The sequence below is a fragment of the Trachypithecus francoisi genome, unplaced genomic scaffold (assembly GCF_009764315.1).
Source record: "Trachypithecus francoisi isolate TF-2019V2 unplaced genomic scaffold, Tfra_2.0 Lachesis_group2, whole genome shotgun sequence".
Taxonomy (NCBI): Eukaryota; Metazoa; Chordata; class Mammalia; order Primates; family Cercopithecidae; genus Trachypithecus; species Trachypithecus francoisi.
In genome coordinates, this window is record NW_022681465.1 from 110,815,790 (window position 1) to 110,840,489 (window position 24,700).

The 24,700-nt window shown below is 45.3% G+C and overlaps 3 protein-coding genes across 10 annotated transcripts in view; 2 read left to right on the plus strand and 1 right to left on the minus strand.

Moving 5' to 3' along the window:
- The window catches only part of ZNF346 (zinc finger protein 346), an 82,708-nt gene extending 72,467 nt beyond the window's left edge, over positions 1–10,241 (minus strand). Inside the window, exon 1 of the mRNA XM_033180071.1 lies at positions 10,155–10,241. The gene's annotated coding sequence lies outside the window, so the exon portion shown is untranslated. The remainder of the gene's footprint in view (positions 1–10,154) is intronic.
- Positions 9,736–24,700, plus strand: part of UIMC1 (ubiquitin interaction motif containing 1) — a 99,581-nt gene continuing 84,616 nt past the window's right edge. Inside the window, exon 1 of one of the 8 annotated variants that reach the window (XM_033180051.1) lies at positions 9,736–10,220. Coding sequence is in view for 1 of the 8 variants with exons in the window: in XM_033180050.1 (XP_033035941.1) it covers positions 10,445–10,475 (31 nt within the window). In the remaining 7 variants the exon portion in view is untranslated. Of the gene's footprint in view, positions 10,221–10,307; positions 10,492–14,216; positions 14,325–24,700 lie in introns of those variants that run through there. The other 7 variants (XM_033180052.1, XM_033180059.1, XM_033180053.1 and 4 more) reach the window with 7 other exon arrangements.
- LOC117065348 (40S ribosomal protein S7-like) lies at positions 15,594–16,248 on the plus strand. The gene has a single exon (XM_033180074.1). The coding sequence runs from the start codon at positions 15,632–15,634 to the stop codon at positions 16,214–16,216; it is 585 nt and encodes a 194-aa protein (XP_033035965.1). The 5' UTR covers positions 15,594–15,631; the 3' UTR covers positions 16,217–16,248.

Genomic DNA, 24,700 nt, shown 5'->3' on the forward strand with positions numbered 1-24,700 from the left:
TCCTTTGGACTTCATCCCAGGTGCTGATTTTGCTCTGTATCCTTTGGCTGTAATAAATTATAGTGTAAGTGCTATAGTTTGAGAAGCATTGGTTGCTTTTTTTCCCCATGGTTTTTAGCTGGTATCTCTATTGGCTGTGTTTCCTCTAACTGAAAGTTATATCTAAACACTTGGTGTATTTAAGTTAAACATTCTGGCTAGAATACATCTTTGGAGATGTTGCATGATTCATGTTGTATAGCATCTGAAGAACATAATAACATCATATCTGATTAATTCGCCAAGTGAAGCTAAATTGACCACTGGATTAGGGTAATGGTAGTTTAAACCTTCCATTATGTAAATAAGCTTCCTCCCTGATGATCAGAAAGTAAGTGTGTGTGTGTGTGTGTGTGTGTTTGTGTGTGTGTGTTTTGGATGGAGTCTCACTCTGTTGTCTAGGCTAGAGTGCTGTGGCATGATCTCAGCTCACTGCAACCTCTGCCTCCTGGGTTCAAGCGATTCTCCTGCCTCAGCCTTCCAAGTAGCCTCAGCCTTCCAAGTAGCTGGGATTACAGACGTGCACCACCAAGCCTGGCTAATTTCTGTATTTTTAGTAGAGCCATGTTGGCCAGGCTGGTCTCGAACTCCTGACCTCAGCTGATCCACCCAGCCTCCCAAAGTGCTAGGATTATACACATGAACCACTGTGCCTGGCCCCCCCTTTTTTTTTTGATACAAGATCTCCCTCTGTCACCCAGGCTGGAGTGCAGTAGTGCAGGCTTAAACTCCATGGCTCAAGCAATCCTCCTGCCTGAGCCTCCGAAGTAGCTAGGACTATAGGCACATACTACCAAGCCTGGCTAGTTTTATTATTAATTTTTTGTAGAGATGGGGGTCTCACTATGTTGCCCAGGCTGGTCTGGAACTCCTGGCCATAAGTAATCCTCCTGCCTTACCGATTTTTAAGGTAAGAGCCTGTTTAAACATCTATTTTGAATGGGCACAAATGAGTTTTTACTTTTTTGAATATCATTATGGAATAATTGATTTTTTTCATTGATTCAATGTGTTTTCTTTTTGTGTGCTTTTTGGGTTCTTTTTTTTAGACAGGGTCTAGCTCTGTCACTCAGGCTGGAGTGCAGTGGCACAATCACATCTCATTGCAACCTCCACCTCCTGGGTTCAAGTGATGCTCTTGCCTCAGTCTCCTGAGTAGTTGGGATCACAGGTGCCTGCCACCATGCCCGGCTAATTTTCGTATTTTTAGTAGATACAATGTCTCCATGTTGGCCAGGCTGGTCACGAACTCCTGGCCTCAAGGGATCCATCCAGCCTCCCAAAGTGCTGGGATTACAGGCGTGAGACACTGCGCCTGGCCCTGAAGTCAGTTTCGAAGTCAGTAAGACTCCATGACCCATTGAATGTGTGGCGAGAGGGGCTTTGTGGTGGTCTAGGAGGCTTATAGCTTGAGGGAAAGAGTGGATAGTAATGTAACTAAGAGAGACAAATAATGTGTTAAATATACAGATTTCGAGGGGAAGATAATAAATTTGGTTGTGAATGTTCTGAGTTTTAACTTTATGTGGGACATACAGGTGGAAAAGTCAAGTAGGCAATTGAGATTCGATGCTAGGAACCAGGACAGGAAAAATAGATTTGGATGTCAGTCACCAGGATGTAGAAAATCTCCTTAAACAGAGCACTGGGAATCCCAGACCTGCAGTGGTTGGCCTGAAATCACTGTGACCACCTAGCTTGAACCTTCAGTCATTTCCTGATGTTTTGAAAAATAGTGTGATCAGCTTCAGGAGGTTGGAGGACATAAGTGAAGTGACAGTTGTCTCTTTGCTGCTTTTGTCGCTTTTTTTTTTTTTTTTTTCTGAGATGGAGTCTCGTTCTGTCGCCCAGGCTGGGGTGCAGTGGCACGATCTCGGCTCACTGCAACCTCCACCTCCTGGGTTCATGCCATTCTCCTGCCTCAGCCTCCCGAGTAGCTGAGATTACAGGCGCACACCAGCACACCCGGCTAATTTTTTGTATTTTTAGTAGAGATGGGGTTTCACTATGTTGGCCAGACTGGTCTCGAACTCCTGACCTAATGATCTGTCTGCTTCGGCCTCCCAAAGTGCTGAGATTACAGGTGTGAGCCACCGAGCCTGGCTGCTTTTATCTCTTGGGCTTTTGGGTTGCCCTATTTAATGTAAAGTACCATGCAAATAAACAAAAAAACCCAAAAAAGATAGGATATTGATAAATTCAGAGAACAGGTGATGTGAAAGCTTAGTTCCAAAGAATGTTTTGTTTATTACACAAAATTCTTTTCACTTTTCCCTTTTGAGAAGGGTCTTACTCTGTTGCCCAGACTGGAGTACAGTAGGATGATCACAGCTCACTGTACCCTCGACCTCCCAGGCTCCAATGATCCTCCCACCTCAGCCCCCCCAGTAGCTGGGACTACTGGCGGGCACCACCACACACAGCTAATTTTTGTGTTTTTCATAGAGATGGGGTTTCGCCATGCTGCTTAGGCTTGTCTCGAACTCTTGGGCTCAAGAGATCTGCCCCACTTGGACTCCCAAAGTGCTGGGACCACAGGCGTGAGCCACTGTGCCCAGCCTATTACACACAATTCTTGGACCTCCCTTATCTTGTAAGAGAGATCTATTTATTTATTTTTTATTTTTTACATTTATTTATTTATTTTTGTAGAGATGAGTCTCACTATGTTGCCCACACTGATCTTGAACTCCTGGGCTTAAGTGATTGTCCTGCCTCTGTCCCCCAAAGTGCTGGGATTACAGGCATGAGCCGCAGTGCCCAGCCAAGGCAAGATCTATTTTTTTTTTCTTTTGAGATGGAGTTTCACTCCTATTGCCCAGGCTGGAGTGCAATGGTGTGATCTTGGCTCACTGCGACCTCTGCCTCCTGGATTCAAGTGATTCTCCTGCCTCACAGCCTCCTGAGTAGCTGGGATTACAGGTGACCGCTGCCACGCCCAGCTCATTTTTGTATTTTTAGTAGAGATGAGGTTCCACCATCTTGGCCAGGCTGGTTTTACACTCCTGACCTCAGGTGATCCACCCGCCTCGGCCTCCCAAAGTGTTGGGATTACAGGTGTGAGCCACCGCACCTGGCCAAGAAGATCTACTTTTAAATTAAGAGTGTCAGTTACGGCCGGGCGCCGTGGCTCAAGCCTGGCGGAGACGGGCGGAGCACTAGGTCAGGAGATCGAGACCATCCTGGCTAACACAGTGAAACCCCGTCTCTACTAAAAAATACAAAAAAAACTAGCCGGGCAAGGTGGCGGGCGCCTGTAGTCCCAGCTACTCAGGAGGCTGAGGCAGAAGAATGGCGTAAACCCAGGAGGCGGAGCTTGCAGTGAGCTGAGATCCGGCCACTGCACTCCAGCCTGGGCGACAGAGCGAGACTCCGTCTCAAAAAAAAAAAAGAGTGTAAGTTACAAATGACTGAAACCTAACTTGAATTAGCTTAAGCAAAAAAATAAAAAATAAATAAAAAAATACTCTTGCTTAATACTAGCTTAAGCAAGAGTAGCTGGAATAATGGCTCCGCAAGATGTCCAAGTCCTAATCCCCAGAACCTGTGAATGTTACTTTGGCAGAAGGGACTCTGTAGATGTGATTAAGTTTAGGGTCTTGAGATGGGGAGATTATCCTTGATTATCTGTGTGGGCAGGATGTAATCACAGTCCTTATAAGAGGGATGCAGAAGGAGTCAGTCAGAAAGAGAAGAGAATGTAATGATGGAAGCAAAAATTGGATTATTGTACTTTGGAGATGGAGGAAGGGGCCACAAGACCAAGAATGAAGGTAGCCATCAGAAGATGAATAAGATAAGGAAATGGATTTTCCCCGGAGAGCCTCCAGAAAGTAGCAGCTCCGCCAACACCTTGACTTCTAACTTTCGAACTTCTAACATTCAGAACTATAAGAATAAATCTGTGAGGCTGCACGTGGTGGCTCACACTTGTAATCCCAGCACTTTGGGAGGTTGAGGAGGCCAGATCACTTGAGCCCAGGAGTTCAAGACCAGCCTGGGCAACATGGCAAAATTCTGTCTACAAAAACAAAAATTAGCTGGATGTGGTGGCACGTGCCTGTAATCCCAGCTACTAGGGAGGCTGGGGTGGAAGGATCACTTGAGCCTGGGAGTTTGAGACTGCAGTGAGCCATGACCGTGCTACTGCATTCCAGCCTGGGCAACAGAGACCCTGTCTCAAAAAAAAAAAAAGTGTTGTTTTAAACCACTAAATTTGAGGAAATCTGTTGCAGCAGCCATAGAAAGCTAATATGAATACATTGCCTCCCTAGGCTTTGGCTTTCTTTTTATTAATTATATATTTTAATCAAATGAACAAAATACCTGTAAACTAAAAATCTGGAGTCCCCAACCAATGGAACGGACCTCCTCTTGGCCAAGGGGAACCCAAAGAAACCTTAAAGAAACCGAGTTACGGCTGGGCGCAGTGGCTCACGCCTGTAATCCCAGCACTTTGGGAGGCCGAGGCGGTCGGATCACGAGGTCAGGAGATTTGAGACCATCCTGGCTAACACAGTGAAACTCCGTCTCTACTAAAAATACGAAAAACTAGCCAGGCGTGGTGGCGGGTACCTGTAGTCCCAGCTACTGGGGAGACTGAGGCAGGAGAATGGCGTGAACCTGGGAGAAGGAGCTTGCAGTGAGCCGAGATTGCATCACTGCACTCCAGCCTAGGCAACAGAGCGACACTCCGTCTGGAGGGGAAAGAAACCAAGTTCCCAGCCATACAGGATGGGAGGTCAGACACGCCTCATTGTACCCCTCCCTTTTGTTGTTTAGACACAACAGACCAGTATTAACATTTAAATAGAGATCAGAAGACTGACTGAACAGACTTATTGTGTGGCAATAAGATACCAAATTGTGAATAAGACTTAAGGCTATGCCAGGCAAGGGTTAAGTCATACACCTGAACAGCTTAGTTCTTCTCCAGTGTCTCTTCTTGGAGTTGTACATTATTTTATTTTATTTTAGAGACAGAGTCTTGCTCTAGCACCCAGGCTAGAGTGCAGTGGCGGGATCTCGGCTCACTGCAACCTCCGCCTCTCGGGTTCAAGCAATTCTCCTGTCTCAGCCTCCCGAGTAGCTGAGATTACAGATTCCTGACACCATGCCCGGCTAATTTTTGTATTTTTAGTAGAGATGGGGGTTTCACCATGTTGGCCAGGCTGGTCTCGAACTCCTGACCTCAAGTGATCCACCCGCCTCAGCCTCCCAAAGTGCTGGAAGTAGAGGCCTGAGCCACAGCACCCAGCTGTAAGTGATTTTATTACCAGTTTTCATGTGAATCCACTGGGGAGTGGGCAAAATTTGCTTTTGTTTATTGGTCAGGAATTGCTTGATCCTGAAAATCTTGTGAAAAGACATGGCAAGGTTTGGAGTCAACCTCCATAGACTACGATGGCCGAGAAAGGGAGAAAGAGCTCATGGTAGTTTTGATATGACTAATGATATTATGCATCTTTTCATGTAGTTATTGGACATTTGAATACATTATTTGGAGAGATGTCCATTTAAGACCTTTGTGGCCAGGCACGGTGGCTCTTGCCTATAATCCCAGAACTTTGGGAGGTTGAGACAAGAGGATAGTTGCCTATGCTTTTTTCCCAGTTGTCTTTTTGTTATGGTAAAATACACATAACATAAAACTTACTGTTGTAACCATTCTAAGTGGCCAGTTCAACAGTATTAAATACATTCATAATGTCGTATAGCTATCACCACCATCCATCTCCAGAACTCTTTTCATCGTGTTGCCTGTGCTTTTGATGTCATATTCAAGATATTATTGCCAAATCTAAGGTCATGCAGATTTTCCCATGTTTTCTTCTAAGAGTTTTTTTTTTTTTTTTTTTTTATTACTTTTTTAAAGACAGGGTCTCACTCTATTGCCTAGGCTGGAGTGCAGTGGCTCAATCATAGCTCACCGCAGCCTGGAACTCCTAGGCTCAAGGGATCCTCCCATGTTAGCCTTCTTAGTAGCTGGGATTACAGGTGCACACCACCATACCCAGCTAAGTTTTAAATTTTTTTGTAGAGATGGAGTCTCACTACATTGCCCAGGCTGGAGTACAGTGGCTATTCACAGGCATGATTATAGTGTATTACATCCTTGAACTCCTCGGCTCAAGTAATCCTCTTACCTCAGTTCCTGAGTAGCTGGGACTACTGGTATGTATATTACTGTGCCCAGCTTATAGTGTATTCATTTTAAATTACAAAGTAGAATTACACAGTAGTGGTTCTTTTTTTTTTTTTTCTTTTGTGACAGAGTCTTGCTTTGTCACCCAGGCTAGAGTGCAGTGGAGCAACCTCGGTGGCTCACTGCAACCTCTGCCTCCTGGGCTCAAGTTATCCTCCCACCTGAGCCTCCCGAGTAGCTGGGACTACAGGTGCAAGCCACCAAGTCCAGCTAATTTTTGCATTTTTTGTAGAGATAGGGTTTTGCCATTTTGCCCAGAATGGTCTCGAACTCCTGAGCTCAAGTGATCTCCCCATGTTTGCCTCCCAAAGTGCAGGGATTACAGGCATAAGCCATCACACTTGGTCCAGTAGTGGTTCTTAAAATAAAATTAGAACATTACAGATATATTAAGGTTCCTTTTGTCCACTCCCAATTTTGTACCTCTAGCTCCCTTTTCAAAAGTACCCTCTGGCCAGGCCCGGTTGCTCACTTTGGGAGGCCGAGGCAGGCAGATTACCTGAGGTCAGGAGTTCAAGACCAGCTTGGCCAACATGGTGAAACTAAAAATACAAAAAATTAGCCAGGTGCAGTCGTGCCCGCCTGTAATCCTGGCTACTCAGGAGGCTGAGGCAGGGGAATCACTTGAACCCAGGAGGCAGATCACGCCACTGCACTCCAGCCTGGGTGACAGAGTGAGATTTTGTCTCAAAAAAAAAAAAAGTATCCTCTATTATGTGTTTATTACATATCCCTGTATCTTCCTAGGCCTATGGAAATACTGTTAGATATATTTACTACTTTCAAAAACATATGGTATTATTTGCATAAGAATATGTGTGTTTACGCAAATGGAATCATAATGAGCATATCATTCATTCTACTTTACTCTGTGCTAGGCATTGTTCTAACTTTGACGATACAGCAATACACCAAATAAAGTTTCTATTCTCATGGACCTTACATTATCCTGCCACTTGTTTCTTAAAATTCATATCATGTATTGAGGTCTATGCATGATGATACATGTAGATCTGTTTCATTTCTTTTTTCTGAGACAAGGTCTCGCTCTGTCACCCAGTTTAAAGTGCAGTGGTGCGATCATAGCTCACTGCAACCTGGAACTCCTGGGCTCAACGGATCTTCCTGCCTTGGCCTCTCGTGTAGCTGGGATTAAAGACACACACCACCACATGTGGCTAATTGTTTGTTCATTTATTTAATTTTTTTCTGGCCACACAGCATCTGTATAATTTTTTATAATTTTTTATTTTTTAATTTAATTTTTTGAGACAGAGTCTCGCTGTGTTGCCCAGGCTGGAGTTCAAGCAATTCTCCTGCCTCAGCCTCTCAAGTAGCTGGGACTTACTGGCACGTGCCACCATGCCTGGCTGATTTTTGTATTTTTAGTAGAGACGGGGTTTCACCATGTTGACCAGGTTGGTCTTGAACTCCTGACCTCAGGTGATCCACCCGCTTCAGCCTCCCAAAGTGCTGGGATTACAGGTGTGAGTCACCATGCCAGACCTATTTTTATTTTTAATAGAGACAAAGTCTCAATGTGTTGCCAAGGCTGATCTTGAACTCCTGGGCTCAAGTGATCCACCCACCTCAGCCTTCCACAGAAGTTTCATTTCTTTTATTTTTTCATTTCTTTTAATTGTTGTATGTTATTCTATGAATATACTATACTATGTAATACATCATTCTTTTATGATGGACATTTAGTTTTATATCAATTAGGATGTTTTCTACTTCAGGTAACAGAAAAACATGACTCATAATGGCGTAAATATTAAGGAAACTGATTATCTCACATCATAGAAAACCCAGAAGTTGAATGGTTGCCAGGTATATATGCTTAGGGTCCTAACTCTGCTATTTTCTGCTTTTTTTTTTTCCCTTTCTTCTAAGCTCTGAAATAATTATATGTTGTTATATAACAAATTACCCCAAAACTTAGTGGCTTAAAACATAGGCCAGGTGCAGTGGCTTATGCCTGTAATTCCAGCACTTTGGGAGACTGAGGCGGAAGGATCACTTGTGCCCAGGAGTTTGAGACCAGCCTGGGCACATAGTGAGACTCCATCTTCAAGAAAAACAACAAAAAAATAGCTAGCCATGGTGGCATACACCTGTAGTCCCAGCTACTTGGGAAGCTGAGGTGGGAGGATAGCTTGAGCTCAGGAGTTTGAAGCTGCAGTGAGCTGTGATGACACTACTGCACTCCAGTATGGGCGATAGAGTGAGACCTTTTTTCAAAAAAAACAAACAAAAAACAACAACCAAAAAACCATAAACATAGTTTTCATAGGTCATGAGTTGGGACACGGCTTAGACAGGTCTTTGGCTTAAGGTCTCTCCCAAGATGTGATCAAGCTGTTGCCCTGTGAGTCTTTCCATATGGCTATTTCTCACAGTACATACAGCATTTGGCCTGAGTGAGCAAATTAAGAACTTGAGATAGTACCCAAGAAGGAAGCCACAGAGTTTTTATAACCCAATCTTGGAAAAGACATGCCATCATTTCTGCCTTATTCTATTGTTTAGAAGTGAGTTATTAAGCATAGCCCACACTCAAGAAGAGAGATTACACAAGAGTGTGATTGCCAGCCCGTGGGATCATTAAGGGCCATCTTACAGGCTGCCTATGATAGGCTGTCTGTCCTCAGGTTTGCAGAATGGCTGCCAACAACAATGCATTAATAGTCTTCCCTGAAGTGAGATGCCCTAAAGGGATCTTTTTGGCCCTGCACTGAAACCTTTTCTCAAACCTTTTCTCCCCACTCCTCAATCAATTTAATCAACATTTATTATTTGCTTTAGGACAGGCCCATTGCTACTTGTGAGGATTACATGGATCATGTCTTCATAGATCTCACAAGTCTTATTGAAGAGATATAGACTCATACAGCAAAGAATTGTAGTATATTGTGGAAGATTGAATGTCCCAGAAGCTGAGGAAGGATGCAGGAGAAAAGAACTGAGGTTAGAGGAAGCAGTGGAAGAAATGGTTCAGGAGGGTTTTGGAGGATCAGTTGGAGGTAGGTGGTATGGGGGAGATAGGGCAAAGGCATTCCAGAATGTAAATGTTACAGAAAAGAACTCAGAATAATGCACCTGTAGTTCCACGTTCGATTACCCCACCGTTAACGTTTTCTTATGTTTATTTTTAGGTCTTTTTTTTTTTTTTTTTGAGACACAGTCTCACTCTGTCACCCAGGCTGGGGTGCAGTGGTGTGATCTAGGCTCACTGCATCTTCCGCCTCCCGGATTCAAGCGATTCTCTTGCCTCAGCATCCCAAGTAGCTGTTATTACAGGCGTGCGCCACTACGCCTGGCTAATTTTTGTATTTTAGTACAGAAGGGGTTTCACTGTGTTGACCAGGCTGGTCTCGAACTCCCGATCTCAGGTGATCCGCCCGCCTCGGTCTCCCAAAACGCTGGGATTACAGGCGTGAGCCATCGCACTCGGCATTTCCGCGTTTTTCTAGACCTGAAATAGCTGGGTCATAAAATGGGCATTTTAAATTTCACCACACGGAATTGTCCTCAAAAGTGGCCGTTCTATACATTTTACCCCACAGCTATCTCTGAGTTTGTTGTTACTCCTTGCTTTCCCTCAAACCGCAAGCAACTGAGATCGCGCCAGGCGTGAGCCGTGTCCCGGGAGGCCAGCGCCTCCCGCGCAGTTGGTACGTCCCGGGTGGCTCCCCCGCGGCGGGGGTTGGTTCAGTCTCCGCGCGCCGCGCCTGCGCCCGCCCCGAGAGCACGTCTCAGGCATCGGACGCGCGCGCCCCTCCCCCTCCCCCCGCGCTCCCAACGTGTGGCGGCTCGCGACCACCGGCAACCCAGAGAAGGTGGGCTGCGCGGCCCGCGACGGCGAGTGAGTATTTGCCGCCTGTGCACAGCTCCGCCCGCCCCTCCCTACCTCCTTCTCTTCCTCAGCGGGTCCGCGGCCCACTCCTCTCCGGGAGGGGAGCCTCCCGACGCCGAGGTAGGCCTCTCCCCAAGGCGGGGCGGCCCTTCCTGATGCCTGGGTGGGTCCTTCGCGACGCGGGGGTGGGCTCCGGACGCCGGGGCGGGCCTTGCCGAAGTCGGAGGTGGGTCCCTCCGGACGCCGAAGTGGGCTCGGGATGCGGGGTTGGGACCCTTCCGATTCGAGAGCGGATTCCGGACGCCGGGACGGGCCATTCCTGGTGCTGGGTTGGGCTTCTCCAGATGCCCGGACTGGGTCCCTCCCGACGCTCGGGTGGGCTCGGGACACGGTGAGTCCCTCCCGACGTTGAGGTGGGCTCGGGACGCGGGTTGGGTTTCTCCTGACGCCACGCAGGGCCCCTCGGAACGCCAGGTTGGGCTTTGCACCCTCGGTTGCCGGGTGGGTCCCTTTCACACCTGGGGGGCGGCCTGTATCCTCCTGGGCGTCGGGCGGGCGCCGAGCTCCCTTGGCCGTGGTCCGCGCCACCTCACGCCTCGGGGCGCCCGGCGTGCGCTGCTTCCCGCGCTGGGTTACTATTTTGTTGTGTGATCCTCGTTTTCTCTAATTATTTGCCCCGAAAAAAACCCCCAACGCTCTCTTTGGAGATCCTTATCGTCCTAGACGCTTTCGCCCCCGCAGGGCCGGCGCGTTTCCAGGTGCTCTCAGGCGGCGCCGCAGACTTCTCAGCGCCACAGCAGGCGAGCTAGTTCCCCGCCGCTCAGTGAACCGGGCGCGCGTCCCGGGCAGTAGTGGAGCTGGATTTGAATCCCGGGAGCCGGACTCCAGTGTTCTTTCATTTGATCACTACATCGCACTGACATATAGAAAAGACACCCGGAAAAAGTGAAAAGTTTATGCTTCTGTCTTTATTGTTTTCCTGTCAAGGGAGAAAGTGCCTTGTAGTCGAATGAAAGTGTGTTTTTGGAATCAGATACATTGAGCTTCAATTCTTAGCCCTTTACCAATTTATCAGCTGTTTGCGTAAGTTTCCTCACGTGGAAAATCGTGATGTGAATATCTACTACGTAGAGTTGTTGTGAAACTAGATACTAAAGTCGTGTTCGGATTGTATTGTTACACACTTGTCCTAAACTGAGGCTGAATATAAACTGAAAAATGGAAAATAAAGTATCAGGGATGTATGCATGTGTATGTATGCATTTACCTTTTTACAAAAATTACAGAAATAAGTTCATTGTATTTAGTTATTAAAGCTCTTGGCTGCCGGGCGTGGTGGCTCACTCCTATAATCCCAGCACTTTGAGAGGCCGAGGCAGAAAAATCACTTGAGTCCAGGAGCATGAAGACCGGCCTTGGTAACATAGGAGACTCTGTCTCTACAAAAAGTAAAAAAAATTATCAGAGTATGGTGGCGCCTGCCTGTAGTCCCAGCTACTCAGGTGGCTGAGGCAGGAGGCTCCCGTGAGCCCAGGAGGTGGAGGCTGCAGTGAGCTATGATCGTGACACTGCCCTTCAGCATGGGCATGAGTGAGACCCTGTCTCTTAAAACCCTCAAAATAAAAAAAATTAGCTGGGCTTGGTGGCACGTGCCTGTGGTTCCCAGCTTCTCGGGAAACTGAGGTGGGAGGATTGCTTGACCTTTGGAGGTCAAGGCTGATTGCCCTACTGCACTCCCTCCTGGGTGACAGAGCAGGACCTTGTCTCCAAATAAAGAAAGTGCTAGGTACCTATTTAGGGTTAATAGTCAATCGTTTATAAAGGATTGTTCTTAAGGTCCCTATGCCCCCAAGCTTTCAAAGCAATTTTGACAAGTTTGGTACCTGGACTGTCAAGATTTTAAATTACCTTGTCAGTAATTTTTCTTCAGATAGATCAAGACGATGGATGTGCTGAAAGAAAATGGCAAATAATATCTGAAATTGAGAATTTTCAAGGACACTTCCCAAAATGTTACCTGTGAAATAAGTCTCACTACCGGGGCACCTGTCCTGCTTCTGCATCTTTCTGGAGACATTTTGTTCCTTAATGTCATGATTAAGAAGCTGCTGTTGGCATCCAGACTTGATTCCTCCTTCATAGGCAGTCAGTGGTAATTCATTTTAGCTTAGTTCAATAAGTGAAGATAGACCATTATTTTAGTGAGTTCTTCATCTTGAAGGGTAGTAACTTAAAAAATAGTAGTTGAACTGTATGCTGGCTTGCTTGTTTAAATGAACTGATCAGGTACCTCTCTTATTTACGTTTTTAGAATTACTGTGGAAAACAGTAATTTACTGTGGCTAAATCTCATGAAGCACTGGAAATTTTGGAATTTGTATCTGTGGGGGGCCTCTACTTAATGCTTCTTATCGATCCTTCATCTGCTGTGATTCTTTGAATACCCACCTTGAGCCTGCAGTGGTTCTATGCTGGGGTTTTATTTATTTACATGCCTTTTAGAAATTACATATATTTTGTGGTGTGGCTTCCCTTGCTATCAAATTTGAGCATATTGGTTTAAATATATGGTACATGTAATCCCAGCACTTTGGGAGGCTGCGATGGGCAATTGCTTGCACCCAGGAGTTCAAGACCAGCTTGGGTAACATGGTGAAACCCAGCCTCTACAGAAAATACAAAAAATTAGCTGGGCTTGTTGGCATATGGCTCTGGTGGGAGAATTGCCTGATCCTGGGAAGTTGAGTCTGCGGTGAGCTATGATCATGCCATTGCACTCCATGACAGAGTGAGGCCTTGTCTCAAAAACAATACACATGCACACACACGGTACAGGAAATAATTAACTTTGTGCTCCTTATTCACTCAGCAAATATTTATAGGTGCATATCCTGTATCAAGCAGCAGTTTTAGTTAGACGAAATACAAGTTATGGAAATTGGAGTCCAGTCTTTTTTTTTTTTGAGAAGGAGTCTCGCTCTGTCGCCCGGCTGGAGTGCAGTGGCCGGATCTCAGCTCACGGCAAGCTCCGCCTCCCGGGTTTACGCCATTCTCCTGCCTCAGCCTCCCGAGTAGCTGGGACTACAGGTGCCAGCCACCTCGCCCGGCTAGCTTTTTTTTTTGTATTTTTTAGTATAGACGGGGTTTCACCGTGTTAGCTGGAATGGTCTCGAACGCCTGACCTCGTGATCCGCCCGTCTCGGCCTCCCAAAGTGCTGGGATTACAGGCTTGAGCCACCGCGCCCGGCCTGGAGTCCAGTTTTCATGTCAGTAGACAAAAGTGCAAGTACCTGCTGTGTTTGGGCAAGTTACTTTTCTGAACCTGTGTTTCCTCATAATGATATATTCGGGTTTCTTAGGATTGATTGAAATATTCACTCATCAAATATTTATTAGTACTATTTTTTTTTTTTTGAGACGGAGTCTCACTGTCCTGAGCTGGAGTGCAGTGGCGCGATCTCGGCTCACTGCAAGTTCTGCCTCCTGGGTTCACGCCATTCTCCTGCCTCAGCCGCCCAAGTAGCTGGGACTACAGGTGCGTGCCACCAAACCAAGTTGATTCTTTGTGTTTTTGGTAGAGACGGGGTTTCACCGTGTTAGCCAGGATGGTTTCGATCTCCTGGCCTCGTGATCCACCCACCTCGGCCTCCCAAAGTGCTGGGATTACAGGTGTGAACCACCGCACCCAGCCATGTTTATTATTTTTAAAAACTTTTTATTAAGGTATCATTTATATACAGTAGAGTGAACCAATCTTAATTGTACAGTTCAATGTGTACACCCATGTAAGTACCACCAAGGTATGGAATATTTTCAGAAGGCTCCCTTGTGTCTTTCCCAGTCACTACCCTCCAGAGGTAACCGATGTTCTGACTTGGATCACCAGAGGTTGTTTTATTTTTTATTTTTATTTTTTTGGGAAAAAGTCTCACTGTCACCAGGCTAGAGTCCAGTGGTGCAATCGTAGCTCACCACAACCGCAAACTCCTGGGGTTGAGATCCCTTCTCAGCCTCCTGAGTAGCTAGGACTACAGGCGCACGCCACTATGCCTAGCTAATTTAAAAGTTTTTTTGTGGAGTTTTTTTTTTTTTTTTTTTTTTTTGAGACAGTCTCACGGTTGCCCAGGCTGGAATGCAGTGGTGCGATCTCGGCTCACTGCAGCCTCTCCCTTCTGGGTTCAAGCGATTCTCGTGTCTCAGCCTCCCAAGTAGCTGGGATTACAGGTATGTGCCACCATGTCTGGCTGATTTTGTTTTTTTTTTTTTTTGAGACAGTCTCACAATTGCCCAGGCTGGAATGCAGTGGTGCAATCTCGGCTCCCTGCAGCCTCTCCCTTCTGGGTTCAAGTGATTCTCGTGTCTCAGCCTCCCAAGTAGCTGGGATTACAGGTATGTGCTGCCATGTCTGGCTGATTTTGTTTTTTTTTTTTTTTGGGCGGAGTCTCACTGTGTCCAGCCCAGGCTGGAGTGCAGTGGCGTAATCTCAGCTCACTGCAAGCTCCACCTCCTGGGTTGATGCCATTCTCCTGCCTCCTGCCTCAGCCTCCCAAGTAGCTGGGACTACCTTTCCTCGCTAATTATTATTATTATTATTATTTTTTTTAGTAGAGATGGTTTTCACCGTGTTAGCCAGGATGGTCTCGATCTCCTGACTATATGATCCGCCTGCCTCAGCCTCCCAAAGTGCTGGGATTACAGGCGTGAGCCACGGCACCCTGCCCTCACTTTATTCTTTGTCAAGATTGTTTAAGCTGTTCTGGGGCCCATGCATTTCCATATACATTTAGAATAAGCTTGTCTATGTCTATAAAAAGTCTTAGTGGAATTTTTGTAGGAATTGCATTAAACCTAAGATAATGTTCTGTGCTCCCAAAGGTTGAAGAAAAAAAAAAAACCTAGGATCAGTTTGGGGAGAATTGATATGTTTACTATGTTGAGACTTCCAACCCGTGGGATGGTATGTCTCTACTTATTTAGATCTTTGATTTCTTTCACTAGTTATTCAAAAAACAGAACCCCATAAAACAACTTATGTATAAATCTATCCACACACCTGCAGTGAACTCATTTTCAACAAAGGTGCCGAGAACATACGCTGGGGAAAAGACAGTCTCTTCAATAGATAGTGCTTAGAAAACTGGATATCTACATGTAGAAGAATGAAACTAGGCCTCCATCTCTTGCCATATACAAAAATCAAATAAAAATGTATTAAATGGGCCGGGCGCGGTGGCTCAAGCCTGTAATCCCAGCACTTTGGGAGTCCAAGGCAGGTGGATCACCTGAGGTTGGGAGTTCGAGACTAGCCTGCCCAACATGGAGAAACCCCGTCTCTACTGAAAATGCAAAATTAGCTGGGAGTGGTGGTGCATGCCTGTAATCCCAGCTACTCAGGAGGCTGAGGCAGGAGAATCACTTGAACCTGGGAGGCAGAGGTTGCAGTGAGCCGTGATTGTGCCATTGCACTCCAGCCTGGGCAATAAGAATGGCTTCCTAAGCCGGCGCTCGGCGAGTTCTCCCAGGAGAAGGCCATGTTCAGTTCGAGCGCCAAGATCGTGAAGCCCAATGGTGAGAAGCTGGACGAGTTCGAGTCCGGCATCTCCCAGGCTCTTCTGGAGCTGGAGATGAACTCGGACCTCAAGGCTCAGCTCAGGGAGCTGAATATTACGGCAGCCAAGGAAATTGAAGTTGGTGGTGGTCGGAAAGCTATCATAATCTTTGTTCCTGTTCCTCAACTGAAATCTTTCCAGAAAATCCAAGTCCGGCTAGTACGAGAATTGGAGAAAAAGTTCAGTGGGAAGCATGTTGTCTTTATCGCTCAGAGAAGAATTCTGCCTAAGCCAACTCGAAAAAGCCGTACAAAAAATAAGCAGAAGCGGCCCAGGAGCCGTACTCTGACAGCTGTGCATGATGCCATCCTTGAGGACTTGGTCTTCCCAAGCGAAATTGTGGGCAAGAGAATCCGTGTGAAACTAGATGGCAGCCGGCTCATAAAGGTTCATTTGGACAAAGCACAGCAGAACAATGTGGAACACAAGGTTGAAACTTTTTCTGGTGTCTATAAGAAGCTCACAGGCAAGGATGTTAATTTTGAATTCCCAGAGTTTCAGTTGTAAACAAAAGTGACTAAAGTATATATTCACAGTAAAAAAAAAAAAAAAAAAAGAATGAAACTCCGTCTCAAAAACAAAAAAAAACACGCAAGTGGAAAACAGGCATATGAAAAGGCGCTCAACATCATTGGTCATCAGAGAAATGGAAGTCACAGCTACAGTGAAATATCTCACCCCAGTTCAAATGGCTTATATCCAAAAACACGTAGTAGGAAATGCTGGCAAGGATGTGGGGTAGAGGGAACCCTTGTACACTGTTGGTGGGAATGTAAACTAGTACCACCACTATAGAGAACAGTTTGGAGGTTCCTCAAAAAATTAAAAGTAGGCCGGGTGCGGTGGCTCATGCCTGTAATCCCGGCACTTTGGGAGGCCGAGGTGGGCGGATCATGAGGTCAGGAGATCGAGACCATCCTGGCTAACATGGTGAAACCCTGTCTCTACTAAAAATGTAAAAAATTAGTCAGGCATGGTGGTGGCTGCCTGTATTCCAGCTACTCGGCAGGCTGAGGCAGGAGAATGGCATGAACCTGGGAGGTGGAGCTTGCAGTGAGTCAAGATCGCGCCACTGCACTCCAGCCTGGGCTACAGAATGAGACTCCATCTCAAAAAACAAAACAAAAAAGTAAAAGTAGAGTTACCGTATGGTCCAGCAGTCCCACTGCTGGGTATGTATCCAAAAGAAAGGAAATCAGTATATTGAAGAGATATCTGCACTCCCAGGTTTGTTGTAGCACTATTTACAATAGCCAAGATACGGAATCAACTAAGTGTCCATTAACAGATGAATAGATAAAGAAAATATGGTACTTATACATAATGGAGTACTATTCAGCCATAAAAATGAATGAGATCCTGTCATTTGTAACAACATGGATGAAACTAGAGGTCATGATGTTAAGTGAAATAAGCCAGGCACAGAAAGACGAGCATTGCATGTTCTCACTTATTTGTGGGATCTAAAAACCAAAACAGTTGAGCTAATGGAGATAAAGGGTAGAAGGATGGTTACCAGAGACTGGGAAGGGTAGTGGTGGATGATGGGGAGGTGGGGATGGTTAGTGGGTACCAGAAAAAAAAAATAGAATCAATAAGACCCAGTATTTGATAGCACAATAGGATGACTATAGTCAATAATAATGTAATTATACTTTTTTTTTTTTTATGAAACGGGAATCTCGCGCTTTTGCCCAAGCTGGAGTGCAGTGGTGCTGTCTCAGCTCACTGCAAGCTCCGCTTCCTGGGTTCACGCTATTCTCCTGCCTCAGCCTTCCACGTAGCTGAGACTACAGGTACCCGCCACTGCGCCCGATTACTTTTTTTTGTATTTTTAGTAGAGATGGGGTTTCACCATGTTAGCCAGGATGGTCTCAATCTCCCAGCCTCGTGATCTGCACGCCTCGACCTCCAAAAGTGTTGGGATTACAGGTGTGAGCCACCGCACCCGGCCTGTAATTGTACATTTTAAAATGAAAGAGTATAATTGGACTGTTTGTAACACAAAGGATAAATGCTTGAGGGAATGGATACCCTATTTTTTATGATCTGATTATTACGTATTGCATACCTGTATCAAAGCATCTCGTGTATCCCATAAATATATACACCTATGTACCCACAAACATTAAATTTAATAAAATGTATAAGACATATATCTAAAAACTAAAATACATCCTAGAAAACTTAAAAATGCTGCAAGTTTTTTTGAGGATTATTATTATTATTTTTTCTGAGACAGGATCTCGTTCTGTCACCCAGTGTGAAGTGCAGTAGCACAATCACACTCACTGCAGCCTTGATCTCCCGGGCACAAGTTATCCTCCCACTTCAGCCTCCTGAGTAGCTGAGACTAAAGGTATGCAACCCCATGCCTGACTGATTTTTAATTATTTTTTGTAGAGATGGGGTCTGGCCGGGTTGCCCAGGCTAGTTTCAAACCCCCAGCTCAAATAGTCCTCCTGCCTTGGCTGCCCGAAGTGCTGGAATTACAGGCGTGAGACATTGCACCCAGCCTGAGCATTATTTTTAAATTATAAAATGAATACAGACTTGTAGGAATTTTAAATAAAGGAGAAAAAATATATAAATTCACCACACTAAATTATTCTAAGGTTTATATAATTAATTTTTTTTTGGTTTTCATTTTTTTTGAGATGGAGTTTCGCTCTTGTTGCCCAGGCCAGAGTGCAATGGCATGTTCTCGGCTCACCACAACCTCTGCCTCCTGGGTTCAAGTGATTCTCCTGCCTCAGCCTCCTGAGTAGCTGGGATTACAGACATGCACCACCACGCCTGGCTAATTTTGTATTTTTAGTAGAGATGGGGTTTCTCCATGTTGGTCAGGCTGGTCTTGAACTCTCGACCTTAGGTGATCTGCCTGCCTCGGCCTCCCAAAGTGCTAGGATTACAGGTGTGAGCCACCGTGCCTGACCTTTTTTTTTTTTTTTTTTTTTTGAGACAGAATATTTTTCTGTTGCCCAGGCTGGAGTGCAGTGGTGCCATCTCGGCTCCTGAGTTCAAGCAATTCTCCTACCTCAGCCTCCTGAGTAACTGGGATTACAGGTGCATGTCACCACGCCCAGCTAATTTTTGTATTTTTGGTAAAGACGGGGTTTCACTGTGTTGGTCAGACTGGTCTCAAATCCTTGTCCTCAAGCATTCTGCCCACTTCGGCCTCCCAAAGTGCTGGGATTACAAGTGTGAGCCACCGTGCCCAGCCCACAAGTTGTCGTTTCATCTGTTGATGATATTTGGGTTGTTTTTGGTGTTTGACATTATGGAAAGAGCTGTTGTGAACATATACAAGTTCTTGGGTGGAGCTGGGCGCGGTGGCCTGTAATCCCAGCACTTTGGGAGGCTGAGACGGGCGGATCACGAGGTCAGGAGATCGAGACCGTCCTGGCTCACATGGTGAAACCCCGTCTCCACTAAAAAAATACAAAAAACTAGCCGGGCGAGGTGGCGGGCACCTGTAGTCCCAGCTACTCGGGAGGCTGAGGCAGGAGAATGGCGTAAACCCGGGAGGTGGAGCTTGCAGTGAGCTGAGATCTGGCCACTGCGCTCTGGCCTGGGTGACAGAGCAAGACTCCGTCTCAAAAAAAAAAAAAAAAAAAAAAAAGTTCTTGGGTGGTGATGTTTTTATTTCTACTGGGTAATCAGTAGTAGTGCAACTGAAGCAGAAGTTAAAAAGAGAAAAACAAGTTTTCCTGTACTTGGCTGACTCACTCCAAGGCCAGCAATAGTCTGGGCCCTAACAGAGCCTTGACAGCACTATCTGAAAAGCCAGAGCCCAAAGGAATGAGCTCCAGAGACTCTCCCAACACACTGTGCTGCCCCCCGCCACCCTGGAGCAAGGATAAGAAAAGGAAAAAACAAATTCCTTTCTCATAACTATTTCTACAAACACCTGTGTTTCACAAGTTTTGTAAGTTCCCGTTTTCCCTACAGTGCGACTGCAAGATCACAAGCTATGCCTGGGTTGTGAGACTTGTCACAATTTAATTAACTGCCTTTGTTCTGCTTCTGTAAGCCTGCTTGCCTGCCCCATGAGTTTTGCGCTGTCATTTTCCCACCACACCATTCAAACTAGCCAACTGCCTTTCAGAGAAGTGTGTATAAAAAGTCAAGCCCTGTCTTTGTTCGGAGCTCAGCTTTAGATGTTAATCTGCTGGGCTGGTGGCCACCTAAATAAAATCCTCCTGTTCCACCCATTGGTCTCTCCAGTCTCCTGTTTCCTGCAACAGAATGACTGGCTTACATGATAGTTATACTTTTTTTTTTTTTTTTTAACTGCCAGTTTTCCAAAGTGGTTATGCCATTTTACATTCCCATTAGCAAGTATATGAGAGGTTCATTATACTCTGCATTCCTGCCCACTTTTGTATTGTCACTATTTTCAATTTTAGCCATTCTAATGGATATGCAGTGTTAAATCATTGTGAATTTAATTTGTAATTTCTTGATGACTAATGATATTGAACATCTGTTTTTCCTTATTGACCTTTAGTATATCTGCTTTTATGAAGTTTGTTAATATCTCTTGTTTCTTTTAAGAATTAGTTTGTCTTTTTTTATTTTTTCTTTTGAGATAGGGTCTCAGTGTGTTGTTCAGGCTGGAGTGTAATTTTTAGAATCCACCTAGAGATGTAAAGTGACATAGCCAGCCTCCCAGTGTTTATCATGTTTATGCTGCATTACCCAAGTGTTTTTTACTGTTTCATCCTTTTTACACTTTGATTTTTGTATGCTTGCTTTTTTTGAGATTGAGTTTCACTCTTGTCACCGAGGCTGGACTGCAGTGGTGTGATCTCGGCTCACTGCAACTTCTGCTTCCTGGGTGCAAGCAGTTTCTCCTGCCTCAGCCTCCCAAGTAGCTGGGACTACAAGTGCCTGCCACCATGCTCGGCTAATTTTTGTATTTTTAGTAGAGACGGGGTTTCACCATGTTGACCAGGCTGGTGTCAAACTCCTGTCCCCCTGCCTCAGCCTCCCAATGTGCTGGGGTTACAGGCATGAGCCCCATGCCTGGCAGATTTTTGTATGTTTTCCAGTACACGAAATACATACGTTAGTATTCATATAGTTAAAAAATAAATATACATGTATTGTGGTTGTGCTTTAAAAATTATCAGTAGAGCTATTTTAAATATATATATAATTATTATACTTTAAGTCTTTATATTTTGGGGTAAATGTGCAGAACATACAGGTTTGTTATATAGGTATATTCATGCCGTGGTGGTTAGATATATTTTTATTTTTATTTTATTTTATTTTATTATTTTATTATTTTATTTTTATTTTTTGAGACGGAGTCTCGCTTTGTCGCCCAGGCTGGAGTGCAGTGGCAGGATCTCGGCTCACTGCAAGCTCTGCCTCCTGGGTTCACGCCGTTCTCCTGCCTCAGCCTCCGAGTAGCTGGGACTACAGGCATGCACCACCATGCCCGGCTAATTTTTTGAATTTTTAGTAGAGACGCGGTTTCACTGTGTTAGCCAGGATGGTCTTGATCTCCTGACCTTGTGATCCGCCCGCCTTGGCCTCCCAAAGTGCTGGCATTACAGATGTGAGCCACCGCACCCGGCCTAGATATGTTTTTAAAAGGTAAGAAAATATTTGTGCCTGGGCGTGGTGGCTCACACCTGTAATCCCAGCACTTTGGGAGACCAGGGTGGGAGGATCACTTGAGCCCAGGAGTTCGAGACCAGTCTGGGCAATATAGTGAGACCTTGTCTCTACAAAAAATAAAAAGTAAATTAGTTGGGTGGCACATGCCTGTGGTCCTAGCTACTTGGGAGGTTGAGATGGAAGAATTGCTTGAGTCCAGGAGGTTGAGATTGTGGTGAGTCGTGTTGGCCTCATAAAGTGCTGGAATTATAGGCATGAACTACTGCACCTGGCTAATAATTTTTTTTTTGAGATGGAATCTTGCTCTGTTGCCCAGACTGGAGTGCAGTGGCACGATCTTGGCTCAACCCCTGTCTCCTGAGTTCAAGTGATTCTCATGCCTCAGCCTCCCCAGTAGCTGGGATTATAGGTGCACACCACCACACCCAGCTGACTTTTGTATTTTTAGTAGAGATGGGGTTTTGCCATGTTGTCTAGGCTGATCTCGAACTGCTGACCTCATGTGATCCACCTGCCTCAGCCTCCCAAAGTGCTGGGATTACAGGTGTGGGCCACCATGTCTGGCCCAAGAATTCTTTATATATTCTGGATATTAATCTTTTACAAGATAAATGTATTGCACATATTTTCTTCCATTCTATGGCAGCTTTTTGTTTTCTTTTTTGATACAGGGTCTTACTCTGTTGCCTAGGCTGGAGTGCAGTAGTGTGACCACATCTCATTGTAGCTTTGACCTCCCTGGCTCAGGTGATCCTTCTACTTCAGCCTTCTGAGTAGTTGGAACTACAGGTGTGTGCCACCATACCCAGCTAATTAAAAAAAAATTTTTTTTTTATAGAGACAAGGCATTGCTATTTTGCCCAGACTGTCATTCTGTGGCTTCTTAATGGTCTTTTTTTTTTTTTTTAAGAGCAGAAGTTTTAAGTTTCAATGATGTCAAATTTATCAATTTAAAAATTTTCTTTATGTCCTAAGAAAGCTTTATTCAGGCTGGGTGCAGTGACTCATGCCTGCAATCCCAGCACTTTGGGAGGCCGAGGTGGGTGGATCACGAGGTCAGGAGATCGAGACAGTCCTGGCTAACGTGGTGAAACCCTGTCTCTGCTAAAAAAATACAACAAAAATTAGCTGGGCATGGTGGTGTGCGCCTGTAGTCCCAGCTAATCAGTAGGCTGAGGCAGGAAAATGGCGTGAACCCGGGAGACGGAGCTTGTAGTGAGCTGAGATTGTGGCACTGCACTTCAGCCTGGGCGACAGAGCGAGACTCTTATCTCAAAAAAAAAAAAAAGAGAGAGCTTTATTTACTCAAAGTCACCTTTTTTTTTTTTTTTTTTTTTTAATTTGAGACAGGGTCTCACTGAGTTGCTGAGGCTCATCTTGAATGCTTGAGTTCAAGTGATCCTTCTGCCTCGGCCCACCAAAGTGCTGGGATTACAGGCATGCGCCACTATTCCTGGCCAAATTTTGGTAGTTCTACACTCTTTTGGGTCTTTAGTTCCTTTGAGAATTCAATAAAAATTATAAAAATTTTTCCGAGGAAGATACAGAAAAAACCAATTTTACACACAATTTTAGTTAATCCCCTGAAGCCAATCTATAGATTCTTTAAGGGCTTTTGGATTGACAGGTTAAGAGCTCTCGGCTGGCAGTTCTCTAAGTATTAATCTAAGATCTATCTTTTCTTTTGAGATGAGATCTCACTCTGTTGCCCAGGCTAGAGTGCAGTGGCACCATCATGGCTCAGTGCAGCCTCCACCTCCCTAGGCTCAGGTGATCATTGCACCTCAGCCTCTTAAGAGTAGCTGGGACTATAGGCATGCATCACCACACCTGGCTAATTTTTAAAAGTTTTTGGAGAGACGGGGTCGTTCTTTTTTTTTTTTTTTTTTTGAGACGGAGTCTCGCTCTGTCACCCAGGCTGGAGTGCAATGGCCGGTTCTCAGCTCACTGCAAGCTCCGCCTCCTAGGTTTACGCCATTCTCCTGCCTCAGCCTCCGAGTAGCTGGTACTACAGGCGCCTGCCTGCCACCTCGCCCGGCTAGGTTTTTTTTTGTATTTTTTAGTAGAGACGGGGTTTCACGGTGTTAGCCAGGATGGTCTCGATCTCCTGACCTCGTGATCTGCCCGTCTCGGCCTCCCAAAGTGCTGGGATTACAAGCTTGAGCCACCGCGCCCGGCCTCTTTTTTTTTTTTTTGAGACGGAGTTTCACTCTTGTTGCCCAGGCTGGAATGCAGTAGCACCACCATGCCTGGCTAATTTTGTATTTTTAGTAGAGGTGGGATTTCTCCGTATTGGTCAGGCTGGTCTTGAACTGCCAACCTCAGGTGATTGAGAGGCGGTCTTTCTGTGTTGCCCAGGCTGGTCAGATCTGTCTTCTCAGTTTGCCAGATTTCATATTCTTTCCCCTCAGTTGTCTTTGCTGTTTCTCCCCAAAGAGATTTGTTCTTTGGGTAGTGTTCATTATGATAGTAACAGACCTGAATCTAAAAAGGTAGAGTAAGGTGAATTGTTAAAACTGAGGACTTGATCAGTCATGATGGCTCGTGCCTGTAATCCTAGCATTTTGGGAGGCCAAGACAGGAGGATCGTTTGAGGCCAGGAGTTCAAGACCAGCCTGGCAACATAGCAAGACCCCCATCTCTTTAAAAAAAAATTCGCTGAGTGTGGTGGTGTACTCTTGTAGTCCTACCTACCTGGGAAGCTGGGGCAGAAGGATTGCTTGAACCTAAGAGTTAGAGGTTGCAGCAAGCTATGATCATACACACTGCACTCAAGCCAAGGCAACAGAGCAAGACCCTATCTCAAAAAACAAAAACATAAATATAAAATATATTTATTAGAAATATGGCAACATTTGTACAAAGTTGTATTTGTGTTTTTTCCATTTCTCTTATAGTTTGGAGTTTAGAAAATTCACTTCTTGCAAATTAATATAAAAATTAATTTCTTTTAGGAAGTACAAATATGTCATCTTATTTGTGTTTTAATTTGTGTAATGGTAACTTGATAGGTTTTTAGTCTTTTCCTGCTGCTATAACAGAATATCTTAGACTGGGTAATTTATAAACAGTGTAATTTTTTTGTTCACAGTTCTGAAGTCTGGTAAATCTAAGATCAAGGTGCCTGATGAGGGCTTGCTCTCTGCTTAAAAGATGGGACCTTCTTGCTGCGTCTTCACATGGCAGAAGGGTAAAAGGGGCAAACAAGCTCTCTTAGGCCTCTCTTATAAGGGCACTAGTCCCTTTCATGAGTGCTGTGTCTTCATGACCTAGTCACTTCCATAGGGCCCCATTTGTTTTTCTGAAACGGAGTCTCGCTCTGTTGCCCAGGCTGGAGTGCAGTGGCGCGATCTCCGCTCA

Excerpts from the sequence above, each read along its gene's own strand:
- LOC117065348 (XM_033180074.1), top strand. The coding sequence starts at position 15,632 with ATGTTCAGTTCGAGCGCCAAGATCGTGAAGCCCAATGGTGAGAAGCTG.